We start from the raw sequence: 13,009 nt of genomic DNA, 5'->3' as shown, positions 1-13,009 counted from the left end.
CCTGAGAGAGCCTAGTGGGTAGGGTCCTCCGATAGGTGGGGGATGCTGGAGCACCCCACTTTTTCCGGTAGGAGGCCGTGTTCAATATGCAACAATGGGGGTTGAAATAAGTGAAGCATGTAGTGCAGTAAGGTCTGGCTGTTCATGTCAGCCATCACTCAGTTTGTAGCACTCTTGCCTCTGAATCACAGAATTCCAGTTTCGAGTCCCACTCCAGGGCTTGAGCACAAAAGTCAAGACTGATACTCGGGGCAGCACTGAGGGAGTGCTGCACTGTCAGAGGTGCTGCCTTTCAGGTGGGATGTTAACCTGTTATAAATATTTGGCGAATCAAATCTGTTCTGTGTGATGATGAGACAAATAAAAAGTTGAAACAGCTAAAGTTTTGCCTTTTGTATCAGCTACAGGAATCGAATACAGACAGGCCTCTCATAGCCACCTCTCCTGTTCTAAAAAAACTGACTGATTTTGAAGAAACAATTGGAGTGAATTTTATTCACATACGCCTCCTAGCTCGAGCCTTCACTTTGCGAACTGTTGGATTTAATCATCTAACTCTGTGAGTTGAGTGGATTCTATTCAATCTCCACATTAGCTATGCGTATTTTTAGTAATGTCCCTTAGTTCAGTTTATGCTCCTTTATTTTAATCATGTGTTTTTGTTTTGAGTGTAAACAAAGTACTTGCCAGTGAGATTGCTCTATACTCAGCTTACTGCCAAAAATTGAAACCCAGCACTCCTGTTCTTCATTTAAGCACCCTTCATACACTTGCCTGGTTCTGGAAACTTACACACACACACGCACCCACACACCCACATATCCACTCACGCACGAATGCACAGACATATGCATAGACAGGCATTGTTGCACACACAGACGCAGATGCGCATACACACAGGCACGCAGTTCTGATGCTATTAAAGAAGCAATGACTTGTTTGGTCCCTGACTCCTCATTCAGAAAAAGAAATTTGCCCTAATCCTAAATAGATTGCATCTTATTTTCCATCTCTCACTGTCTATTCACAGGTCTCTCTGCAAGAGCAGGAAGAATAGGTTAAAATTACAACCCACTATCCTGGGTTAACTAAAAAAGTTAAAGACAGTATCAAACTTAAAGAAAAAGCGTATAATTGTGCAAAGGTGGGTGACAGGCCAGAAGATTAGTCAGAATATAAAGAACAGTAAAGAATGACAAAAAGATTACTAAGGAGAGAAACATTAGAGGACCAGAGAAAGCGAGCTAGAAATATAAAGGCGGATAATAAGAGTTTCTCTAGGTACTTAAATAAGAAAAGAGTTAACAAAGTGAGCGTTGGTCCTATGGAAAGTGAGTCTGGAGAATTAATAATGGAAAATAAAGAGATGGCAGCTGATCTGAGCAGGTATTTTGCATTGGTCCTCACTATAGAGGATACAAGTAACTTCCCAGAAATAGCTGTAAGTCAGGAAATGAAAGGGAGGGAGAAATTCAGAAAAATTACAATCCCCAAGGAAGTGGAACTTAGCAAATTGTTGGAGCTGAGAACTGACAAGTCCCCAGGTCCTAACGGACTTCATCCTAGGGCCTTGAAAGAAGTGGTTAGTGAAATAGTTGGTAGGTCAGTTTTAGTTTTCCAAAATTCCCTGGGTTTGGGAAAGGTGCCATTAGATTGGAAAGTACCAAATGTAACTCCTTCATTCAAAAATGGAGGGAGACAGAAAGCAGGAAACTACAGGCCAGTTAGCTTAACACCTGTCATAGGGAAAATGTTGGAAGCTATTATTAAAGACTTTATAGCAGAGTACTTGGAAAGATTCAAAGTAATCAGGCAGAGCCAGCATGGTTTTCTGAAAGGGAAATCAAGTTTAACCAGTTTATTGGAGATCTTTGATGTAGTAACATGTGCTGTGGATAAAGAGGAACCAATGGATGTACTGCAATTAAATTTCCAGAAGGTATTTGATAAGGTGCCACATCAAAGATTATTATGGAAAATAAAAGTTCATGGTATAGGGGGGTAACATACTGGCATGGCTAGAAGATTGGCTAGATAATAGGAAACAGAGGGTAGCCATAAATGGGTCTTTTTCTGGTTGGCAGGATGTAACGAGTGGTGTGCCACAGGGATCAGTGCTGGGCCCTCAACTCTTTACATTTTATATAAATGACTTGGATGAAGGGACAGAAGGTTTGCTTGCTAAATTTGCTGATGATACAGAGATAGACAGGGAAGTAAGTTGTGAAGAGGATGTAAGGAGACTATAAGGGGACATAGATAGGTTAAGCGAGTGGGCAAAGATCTGCCAAATGGAATATAATTTGGGAAAATGTGAAATTGTCCATTTTGGTTGGAAGAATGTAAAAAAATAAACATATTATCTGAATGATGAGAGATTGCAGAGCTCTGAGATGCAGAGGGACCTGGGCATCCTAGTGCATGAATCACAACAAGCTAGATTGCAGGCACAGTAACTAATTAGGAAAGGTAATAGAATGTTACCATTTATTGTGAGAGGAATTGAATATAAAAGTAGAGAGGTTATGTTTCAGTTGTACAAGACAGTGGTGAGACCACATCTGGAGTACTGTGTACAGTATTGGTCGTCTTATTTAAGGAAGGACGTAAATGCACAAGAAGCAGTTCAGAGAAGGTTTACTAAAGTAATACCAGGAATGGGTGTGTTGTCTTATGAGGAAAGGTTGGACAGGTTAGGCTGGAGTTTAGAAGAGTAGGAGGTGACTTGATTGAAACTTATAAGATCCTGAGGGGTCTTGACAGGGTGAATGTGGAGGGCATGTTTCCCATTGTGGGACAATCTGGTGGGGGTCACTGTTGAAAAATAAAGGGTCACCCATTTAAGACAAAGATGAGAAGAAACTTTTTCTGTCAGAGTGTCATGAATCTTGGGAACTCTCTTCTTCAAAAGGCAGTGGAAGCCAAGTCTTTGAATATTTTCAAGGCAGAGGTGGATAGATTCTTGATAAACAAGGGGATGAAGGGTTATTGGGGGTAGGTGGGAGGTTACAGTCAGATCAGCCATGATCTTATTGAATGGTGGAGCAGGCTCGAAGGGGTGAGTGGCCTACTCCTGCTCCTATCCCGTATGTTAAACTAGAATGGCCTGATTGATTTCACAATGCATTCAATTTCCGAACAAATTCCTTTTACATCTTCATACTCCGCCTGAGAAACCTGGATGTCTGCAACAAACAGTATCGCTTGATGTGACAGCAACTGAACCGATGTTGCTCTTTTCAGAAATCACCGATTTTAAAAAGAAAAACAAAGTTTTGCAGAGCTGGGGAAGGAACAGTGGAGTGGGACTAATTGGATAGCCCGACCACAGGCCAGCATGGGCATGATGGACCGAATGGCCTCCTCTGCTGTGACATTCCATGACATCGACTCAAATTAACTCAGTCATTCTTTCCGTAGATGTTCTCAATTGCCTCATTATTCACCTGGATGAGAGCATGATCAGTCTAGAGGTGGATTGGGAAATATTCAGCATTTAGAGTTTTAGTCAGCAGACCCTGTTCACTTCCTGGAATAGTCCGGTTCCTGTAGACAGAGGCCACTCCAGATATTGGATGGACACTCCTCCTTGTGCATGAAGGAGCGGGTGTGTGTGTGAGGTTACAAGCCCTAGGCCTGTAGAGAGATCCCATGTTTAACATAAAGGTTACAAGCCCTAGGTCTGTTCTCTCTGATCCCATGTAGGTGTAAGAAAAGACAGGAAATTGCTGGAAATACTCAATAGGTATCAGAAGCATCCACGGAGAGAGAAGCAGAGTTAATGTTTTATTCAGGTCAATAATCATCCATCAGCACTGGAAAAGGTTTGAAATGTGACAGGTTTTAAGCAAATGCAGAGACCGGGAAAGGGGGAGGTGGGAGAAAACAAAAGCAAAAGTCTTTGACAGGGTGGAGGGCAGGATAGATTAAATTAAAAGGGATGATGGTGCAAGTCAAAAGGAGACGGTATGGGACTAGTGAAGAACCTAAAGATTGGTCTCAAGGGTTTGAAAATGTCAAAATCAACACCATTACCAATTGTTGCTGCTCCCAAAAAATGCAAGCAGTGGATATGATCTGAAATTGTTGAGCTCAATGTTGAGTCTAGAAGGCTGTATAAGTGCCAATTCAAAAAATTGGGTGCTGTTCCTCGAACTCCGATTGAGCTTCATCAGAACAATGTAGGACTGAGGACCCTGAGGTCACAGTGGAAGTGAGGTGGAGGATTTAAATGCTAGGCTCCTGGAAGCTCGGGGTTGTGCTTGTGGACTGAATGGAGGTGTTCCACGAAATGGTCTTCCAACCTAGGTTCGAGTTTCCCAATCAGGAGCAGGCGGCATTGTGAGCAGTGAATACCTTGTGCAAAACTGAGAGAAGTGCGCGTGAATCACTGATCCACCCACAAGGAGTGTTTACAGCCCCGGGGTTGCTGTCATAGGAAACAGCTTTGAAAATCTTAATCGCTATTTGTTTCCCTTGTTTTAAAAAAAAAACCCACAGAAAACAGATATATGGATGGTTGAATGAGTGCATTCTGTACTGTTATCATCAAATGAGGAAAAAGAAACAAGGGGACTGTTTAAATGTCATTCTCCTGTTCAGCAACTTTATTCTTTGCACATGCCCAACCCTTCATGAAACACTGGTTAGGCTTCAGCTGGAGTATTGCATCAAGTTCTGGACTCCGCACTTTAGAAAGGACATGAAGGCCTCGGTGTTAATCATGGTGCAGTGGAGCGCATGCTGCAGTGGAGTGCAAGGCCTTGGTGTTAGTCATGCTGCAGTGGAGCACATGGTGCAGTGGAGCGCATGGTGCAGTGGAGCGCAAGGCCTCGGTGTTAGTCATGCTGCAGTGGAGCACATGGTGCAGTGGAGCGCATGGTGCAGTGGAGCGCAAGGCCTCGGTGTTAGTCATGCTGCAGTGGAGCGCACGCTTTAAGTTTGTAATTGAGAGCGGCTGACACCAATTGGGTAAAGATTAGGGAATTTTGGCAAGTGTGTAAAAACGAGTTCACAGGGGGCAGAATGTTGAGGTCAGCGGGCGCAGGGGGAGGGCCTGGGAGCGGTCAGGAAACGGCCCACCACCCATGATCGCCCCCGACCACGATTTCACGCTGGCTGGCTGGTTAACAGTGAAAGGCGCGCTGAAAGGCTGAGTGCTGCTGGGGTGGGGGCAGGAGAAGGGCGAGCGCTGATGTCAGTGTGGGCGCGGGGGGAGCGATGAGAGCTCCCTGAAGACGGAGAGCTGCCTCAGGGGGCTGAAGATCTTAAAACGTGGAGAAACATGTCCACACATTGGACTCACTCACCTAAGCATATAGATTATAAAATTCTGCCCGCACATTTTTATTAATTTTTTAAAAAATTAATATTGGAAACCTCACCCAAGGGCGGGATGAGATTTCCTCAAAAAAACCCAAGGGCCGATTCACCCGCCCGCCAAATCGTACCGTTGGACGGACAGCAAAAAAATCCAGGCTAATTAACACATTAATGAACTTAATAGGCTTCATAATTGTCAGCGGGTGCGCTGCCAACTCTCGCGTGTGCAACCTGCCGACCGAAATATCACACGAGTGCGTGATGACGTGGGGACACTCGCCAAGGTCAACGCACACTGCTTGACGCTCACTGAGCAAAAAATACTGCCCACTGGGCGTAAGGGAGGAACAAGTGAGCCTGTGCCTTTACTTTGTCATCTTGTGAATAAACCTGGATTAAGGAGAAGACTGCCCTTCAGATTCATCCTTCCCTCAATGTGTGAGCAGTGATTTAAACGTTGCAGAGAACGTGCAGAGGAGGTTTACCAGAAAGGTGCCAGCGTTAAGGGACTTCAGTTAACATAGAGAGATTGGGGAAGCTGGGATGGTTCACCTTCGAGCAGAGCAGATTAAAATGAGATTTGATGGAAGGGTTCAAAATCTTGAATGGTTTGGACAGAATAAATAAGGAGAAGCTGTCTGGCTTGGCAGAAGGGTCGGTAACCAGAGGAGACAGGTTTCGATGATTGGTGTAAGAACTAGAGGTGAGTGAGCAAATCCTTCTGTTTTACACCTGCCATTGAGTTTCTGGGCCAGAGTATTGCATTTGCCGATCCTGACCCAGACACAGCCATGTTTCAGTTGTCCAAAACAAAAACAGAATTACCTGGAAAAACTCAGCAGGTCTGGCAACATCGGCGGAGAAGAAAAGAGTTGACGTTCCGAGTCCTCATGACCCTTCGACAGAACTAAGTAGAAATAGGAAAGGGGTGAAATATAATATTTCACAACATTGGGGAAGCCATCACCTTTGGCCAACTCTTGCACCATTCATGGAGAAACATGAAACTGACTCATTGGATCACGACGCTGGTTAATGAGGCCTATGTCCTCCATGCTTTTTGGTACGGCTGTGAAACATGGACAACTTAAAGCTATCAAGAAAGGAAGCTTAGCAATTTTCATCATAGGGGAAGGAGTGGCTGAATGAAGATCCAGCCTTGGAAAGCTGGGATGCATTTATTGTTTAAAGAAAAAAACCCCAAAAATTCAAGCTTTGCGAGCAGATTTCAGTCTGCTACCTCCATGGTAATTGTACATTTTGTGACCATTTACTTAGCAGATGCAGAAAAAAATTCTTTCCCTTCGTTGACCCTCCCATCCCTCAGCTATGATTTGAACTGTGTATTTAGACCTTGGCCACTGCAGCCTTGTCAGTAACCCTCAGTCCAGAAGCATTAAGCAGTAACTAAATGCAAGAGCTGCTGTGTGCATATTTATTTGGAAAAAAAAATCGATTTAGTTTGTGGTTTGGATCCATCAGAAAGTATATTTTCCATATCTTAGTAATTCTATTGAAAAAGGAATAAAACATTCTTAGCTCCTGCATATAACACAGATGTTTGTTTATTCTGCTGTCAACGAGCCTTAATAGTATCAAAATGAATTCCGAAAGTGGCTGATTTCTGTACGTGGCAAAGGTTAGGTATTGTACTGAGCACATTGCTGGAAGTTTCTGTGGGAATTACGATTTGATGGATTGAAAATGCTGAATTGAAAAAAAAAAAGCCCATCTACTTGTTTGAAGAGCTTGAGTTAGGTTGCTAGCTTTGGCTCACATCCAACGTCAGTAACTTTCTCAAGGTCTCAACCAAGGTGACAGGTTGCATCTGCCTCTTTAGAGAAAGGTGACCGGTTTTCCCGAAAAGCATACCTCACACCAGACAATGCAAACTGGTTTTTGTCCAACGTGTGCGTAGTGAAATGGTCCACCATCCCACTCGATGGTGGGTAGATTGGGGGCGATTGGGGTAAGTCTGAAAGTTGCTTTTGAAAGAAGAGGGCGAGTGGTGGGGGTGGGGGGGGGGAGGTGAGACTTTTGGGGTGGAAAAGCAGGTTCATGGTGACCAAGGGAATGAGGTAGATCTCCAATTAAAAACTGGCAGTGTCTTTACCTTTCAAAACCCAAAAGTAGCTTGTAGTGTGGGATGTGAAACACTGGCAACATCTATTCTGGCCCCGAACAATGACCCTATTATAGTCTTACATAGCCTTACCCGCCGTGTACAAGTTGTGTTGAAAGGTTCTGCACTGGAATTTGTGCGTTCAGTTTCTTTTGTTTGTGGCCTGTGTTTTGTATTACTGAATTGATGCTCTTGGGCCTATGTCTTATGTGACAGAAGAACCAATATTGAGCCATACCTTAGATCAAATTGCTGAAAAAGAGACATGTCGAAGGTTTGTGTCCTGCACTGATCAGGACACTTTGTAAGAATACCAATATAAGGGGCAAACAACAATTTATACTGTATGAGAAGATAGTGCTGATTGGCTGGCAAGTGAACTCTGATTGATAGAGGCATTGCCATGGAGAATGCACCAGTGATGGTGACAGACAGTTAACTGCCAAGCATTGTTTGAAATTTAAACCAGGCAGCTTAACCCTGATTGGCCAAGGCATTGCCTGAAGAATGAGTCAGCAAATGGTGGTCACTTGTTTAGCTGAATCAGGCGCAATGTGTGTATATGTTCTTTCTGTCTGCAAAGAACAGGGTCCTGTGTATTAATATATGTAGTTCTTTGCGGAATCTGATGGGTGTATAAGGAAAGTAGAGATAATACATTTGATTTAAGGTATAAGGAATTGTGTTTCTTTTATTTCTATCATCTTTAAAGTAACTGACTAATTATATTTGTGTAGTAAAGTTCTTTTGTTTAAACCATGAACCTTGCGGCTCTGGGTTTTCGGACTCTGGAAAAAGAAAAATGTTCCTGGTCTCTACTGAGGTCATAACATTAATCTCTGCACTTGCATGTTCTCTCCACTTGCGAGGAGTGTTAGGTTAAATTGGTTCTTTACAGAACAGGGCTGTACAGTACAAAGCTGTGCTTCATGTACTGGTATAATCAAGGATGTAGAGAACAGCCTTCCAATAGTTGTGAAGGTTTTGCCCAACAAGCAGTTTTGATCTTGGTTGTGAAGAGCTTGGCTCTCTTGCAATTACACGGACCCAACATAATGTGAGTGCTTTTCAATTTAATTTGTTGTTTGCTTGGCACACATTGATTTTTAACAACATTGATCTCTTTTGCAGGGGTCACAATCAAAGGATGGAATTTCTTGGTGATTCTATAATGCAGCTGGTAGCCACTGAGTATTTATTCATACACTTCCCTGACCATCACGAAGGCCATTTAACGGTGAGACACGCACAGCTCGTTGCCCGTTAAATAAATATTTAAGAGCTGAGCAAGGACATTTTTTAATATGCTCACAAAAATAGACTTAATTTTTATTAATTAGAGATGATATCGCATTGAAATAATTTGTAAGCATTCTTCAGTAACGTTTTTTTCTGTATTTCATGGGGTGTTGGCATTGCCGGCAAAGCCAGCAAACATTGCCCACCCGCTAATTGCCCTTAATAGAGCGGTAAGCTGCCTTTTTGAACTGCTGTAGTCCATCGACTTTTCTCTAACGGTTTGGGACAACTGAGTGGCTTGCTAGGCCATTTGCAAGGGCAGTTAAGAATCAACCACATTGCTGAGGGTCTGGAGTCACATGTAGGCCAGACCAGGGTAAGGATGGCAAATTTCCTTCCCTCAAGGACATTAGTGAACCAGATGGGTTTTTATGACCATCAATGTTAGTTTCATGATCAACGTTACTGAGACTAACTTTCAATTTCAGATGTATTAATTAATTGCTGTTGGGGGATTTGAACCCATGTCCCCCGGGCATTAGCCTTGGCCTCTGAATCACTAATCCAGTAATCACTGTGCCACCGAGTCCCTAATAAGAGCCCTATTTTACAAATTTTACAAGAACAAAGTACTGCTGGTGCTGGAAATCTGAAATAAGAATAGAGACTCCTGGAGATACTCCAAGACCCCAGACCCTTCTGCCTGGCTGAACTTGTTCTCACGTTGAACAACAGCTCCTTTAGCTCCATTCATTTTCTCTAAATAAAAGGTGCTGCTGTGAGAACTTACGCTGTGCCTGCCCTTTCACGGGGTGAGTGGAACTGTGTCTCACCCTCTCCACAGATGCTGCCTGTCCTGCTGAGTATTTCCAGAATTTTCTGTTTATTTCATTTTTAAGAAAGTCTTACATAGAGTCATTACGGCGCCGAAGGAGCCCATTCAGCCCACTGGGCTTATGCCAGCTCCCTGTAGAGCAATCCGGTCAGTCCCATTTCCCTACAGAGCCCTGCAAGTTTGTTCCCCTCCTCAAGTACCCAGAATGATGTATTGTGCTTAAAAAGTTATCATTTACACCACATGGGACTGCAGCGGTTCAAGAAGGCGGCTCACTACCACCACCTCAAGGGAAAGTAGGGGTGGGCAATAAACGCTGCCCTAGCCAGTGGCATTCACACCCTGTGGGCAAATAAAGGAGAACAATTGCACAGAATAGAAGTAACGGTGGGAAGGAAGGACTGATAACCATGTTCTGCTGTGATTTGTTTTCTTTGTAGCTGTTACGAAGTTCCCTGGTCAATAACCGGACTCAAGCCAAAGTGGCAGAAGAACTGGGCATGCAGGACTTTGCGATCACAAATGACAAAACCAAAAGACCTGTTACACTGCGCACTAAGACACTCGCTGACCTTTTGGAATGTGAGTGCATGCTCCCTTTGGCGTAAAATGTGACAAATAATGTGAACATCGCATTCTGACGCTGCAAAACCATTTTCTTAATTAATCTATTCCGCGGCAAAGTTTCATTCTCATTTATTTCACACACCTTTTAACTAATAAACCCATTGGCTCCGTTCACAAGCCGTGTCCCAGCTTTGTGAAATCACAAGTACAGCGGTTGGGTTGAATTTTGCAGAAGACGGGGCTGGCTCTTCCCAGGATGACACATGTGATATAGCAACAACCATCTGTGCACGATAACTCCAGAAAACAATCTACCCTTTTTCACCTCTTCAGTGCGTTTAGGTATAGTCCCACATTCCTTGCCGGATGACTTGACGCCTTGATAGAGGGGAATGCCAGTGATGGGGGATTGGGTGGGGGTTGCGTGAGGTTGGGGGGGGTGGGGGGCGGGGGGGGGAGCGGTTGCTGAATGTTATACACCCCAGCTGCAATCTTCCCCCAGGACTCTGTAAGGAAGTGAACGGGCAGTTCCCAGAACAATCGGCTAACAAAAATACATATTTGACAACTAAAGAGCCTCTCCAAGCAACTGAAGACACGGGGCAGAATTTAGAGATGGTCGGGTGGGCACGGTGGGTGGTGGGGGTGTGGTGGGGGGGGGGGGGGGGGGGGGGTGGGTGGGGTCCCAGGAGCAACCGGGAAACGACCCATCGCCCGTGATCGGCCCCTGACTGCAATTTCACGCTGGAATGTTCAGCGCTGCTGGGGTGGGTGGGTGGGCGGTGGTTGGGGGAGAGGGCGCGCGCTGGAAGTCGGCGCGGGTAGAGCGCGGAATGAAAGCTTCCTGAAGCTTCGTCAGGGAGCTGGAGAATTTAAAACCATCGAATAAAGATTTTTAAAATGCAGAAAAAAATGTCCACACACGGGGGACTCACTCACCTAAACATATAGATTATAAAAGTCCTGCCCAAACATTTTTGTGTTTTTTTTTAAAAAAATAATTCCTCAAAAATCCAAAGGCCGCCTGGCTGGTTTGCCCAGCCGTCAACTGCAAGGTTGGACGGGCGGCTAAAAGTCCAGGTTCATCAATACATGAATGGCCTTAATAGGCCCCTTCGTTGTCGGTGGGCCCGCTGCCAACTCTCACCCACGCCTGCCGACCGAAATATCACGCAATGACATCGGGGACGCTCGCCCAACCTCATCGCGCGCTATTTTATGCTTGGGCATGTCATGCAGTCACCCGCACGCCGAGGGGAAAATCCTGCCCGTGGAGATACAGGCACAGTGAAAAGTTACTTAACTGTCGCACCCCTGTCAGCGTGAGATGTGCCATTGCTGTTGTCAGTGAGGCGTTGTTCAGTAGGGCCATCCAAATGGCAGACTGCACTTGAGCAGTGACGTTATCCCAAGGACACGGTATCCTCAAACTCACCTGCTTCGGCCAAACTTCCTTTGAACAGATCTGTGCGATTTTTTTTTTAATTAAATGCCATGCACCCAACAGCTAAGATCAAATTTAATATGTGCTCCAGAGAATAAATGTTAAAAGTGCATCAGTGTTGAAGTACATGTTTTTATTTTATTTAGCATTCATAGCTGCACTTTATATCGACCAGGATTTGGACTATGTCCGCACCTTCATGAATGTATGCTTCTTCCCACGATTAAAGGTCAGTACGTGCAACCTCACTTTAGTATAAAATTCTTAGCAAATTGCCTCCCCTTTGGTTACCATCAACGATCCGGGTGCAAGTTTCACTCAGTATTGCACTAGAAGTGTTTTTTTTTAACTCAAATTTCTGCAAAACTTAATTGCATATCGCCAAATATAAAATCTTCCATGAAGCAGTGCAGTGGAGCAACATATTTGAATGCAACTTTTATTTCCACATAGTTATATTATTACTTCTTGATGTGGTACTTAAGGGTGGTAACTTGGTGCAGTTTGATTAATACAACTGAAAGTGGTTGCATCACCAAAAAATAACATGGTTAATCACAGCGTCGAGTCCACCTCTCGTAGGTAACCTGGTTTTGCATAACTGAAATAAAAACAGAAAATGCTGGAAAAACTCAGCAGCTCTGACAGCATCTGTGGAGAGAGAGACAGAGTTAACATTTCGAGCCCGTATGACAATTAACTCTGTTTCTCTCCCCACAGACCTGCTAGACCGGCTGAGATTTTCCAGCATTTTCTGTTTTTATTTCCGATTTCCAGCATCCGCAGTATTTTACCTTTGCATAACTGAAAATGAGTTTCAAAATACAGAACCCTTTACCAGTTACACTGGTGTGATCAATTTCTGAGTGAATTATGCATTTAAAATCTTTGAACAGGTGCCCATAAATATTGTAGCACCTAAAAAAAAAATAGTTTAATTCCAAGAGCCTCCTTGAAGACCCACAAACTGATGCAATTAACAGACACTCGCAGTGGTGATTAAGTTGACCTGAGGGTGTGGCCAGTTTTGCGGGAGGAAGTCCCAGCTTCTTGCACAATCTTTTTAAACTAGCACAAAAGTTCACGGAGGCGAGATAATTTACAATTCAAATTCCTTGACCTTTTCCGCTGGTTTGGCAGATTTCCGGCTAATTCCACTGAAAAACCCAATGCAGCAAGCAGGAATTCCTACCCTTAAGCTCCGTGCGTCGTGGCCCCTTTTCCAGTTGTAGGGATGTTTGTTTCTCGGATAATACCACGGAGCATTTCCAGACCCATGCATCCTTGAGCAAAGCTATTATTAAATTAAATAAACTCATGCTTCTCTTGCCATTTGTAAACATAGGGATTTTGCTTTATTGAGTCTTTTAGTATTAACCGCTGATGCCTTCTGTCTGATATACATCAGTGGACACTATTTTAAACAAAGAGAATACGGCCACAGACTTAAATGTCAGCCGTGGCTCAGTGAGTCACACTC

The 13,009-nt window shown here is 44.0% G+C and overlaps 1 protein-coding gene across 2 annotated transcripts in view; it reads left to right on the top strand.

Moving 5' to 3' along the window:
* The window catches only part of drosha (drosha ribonuclease III), a 159,217-nt gene that overhangs the window by 111,583 nt on the left and 34,625 nt on the right, over positions 1 to 13,009 (top strand). For both annotated transcript variants that reach the window (XM_041184702.1, XM_041184701.1), the window contains 4 exons: positions 402 to 559; positions 8,576 to 8,681; positions 9,959 to 10,100; positions 11,676 to 11,758. In XM_041184702.1, the coding sequence (XP_041040636.1) occupies positions 402 to 559; positions 8,576 to 8,681; positions 9,959 to 10,100; positions 11,676 to 11,758 (489 nt within the window). The remainder of the gene's footprint in view (positions 1 to 401; positions 560 to 8,575; positions 8,682 to 9,958; positions 10,101 to 11,675; positions 11,759 to 13,009) is intronic.

Source organism: Carcharodon carcharias, chromosome 3, assembly GCF_017639515.1.
Source record: "Carcharodon carcharias isolate sCarCar2 chromosome 3, sCarCar2.pri, whole genome shotgun sequence".
Lineage (NCBI taxonomy): Eukaryota > Metazoa > Chordata > Chondrichthyes > Lamniformes > Lamnidae > Carcharodon > Carcharodon carcharias.
This window is presented reverse-complemented; position numbering and strand designations above follow the sequence as displayed.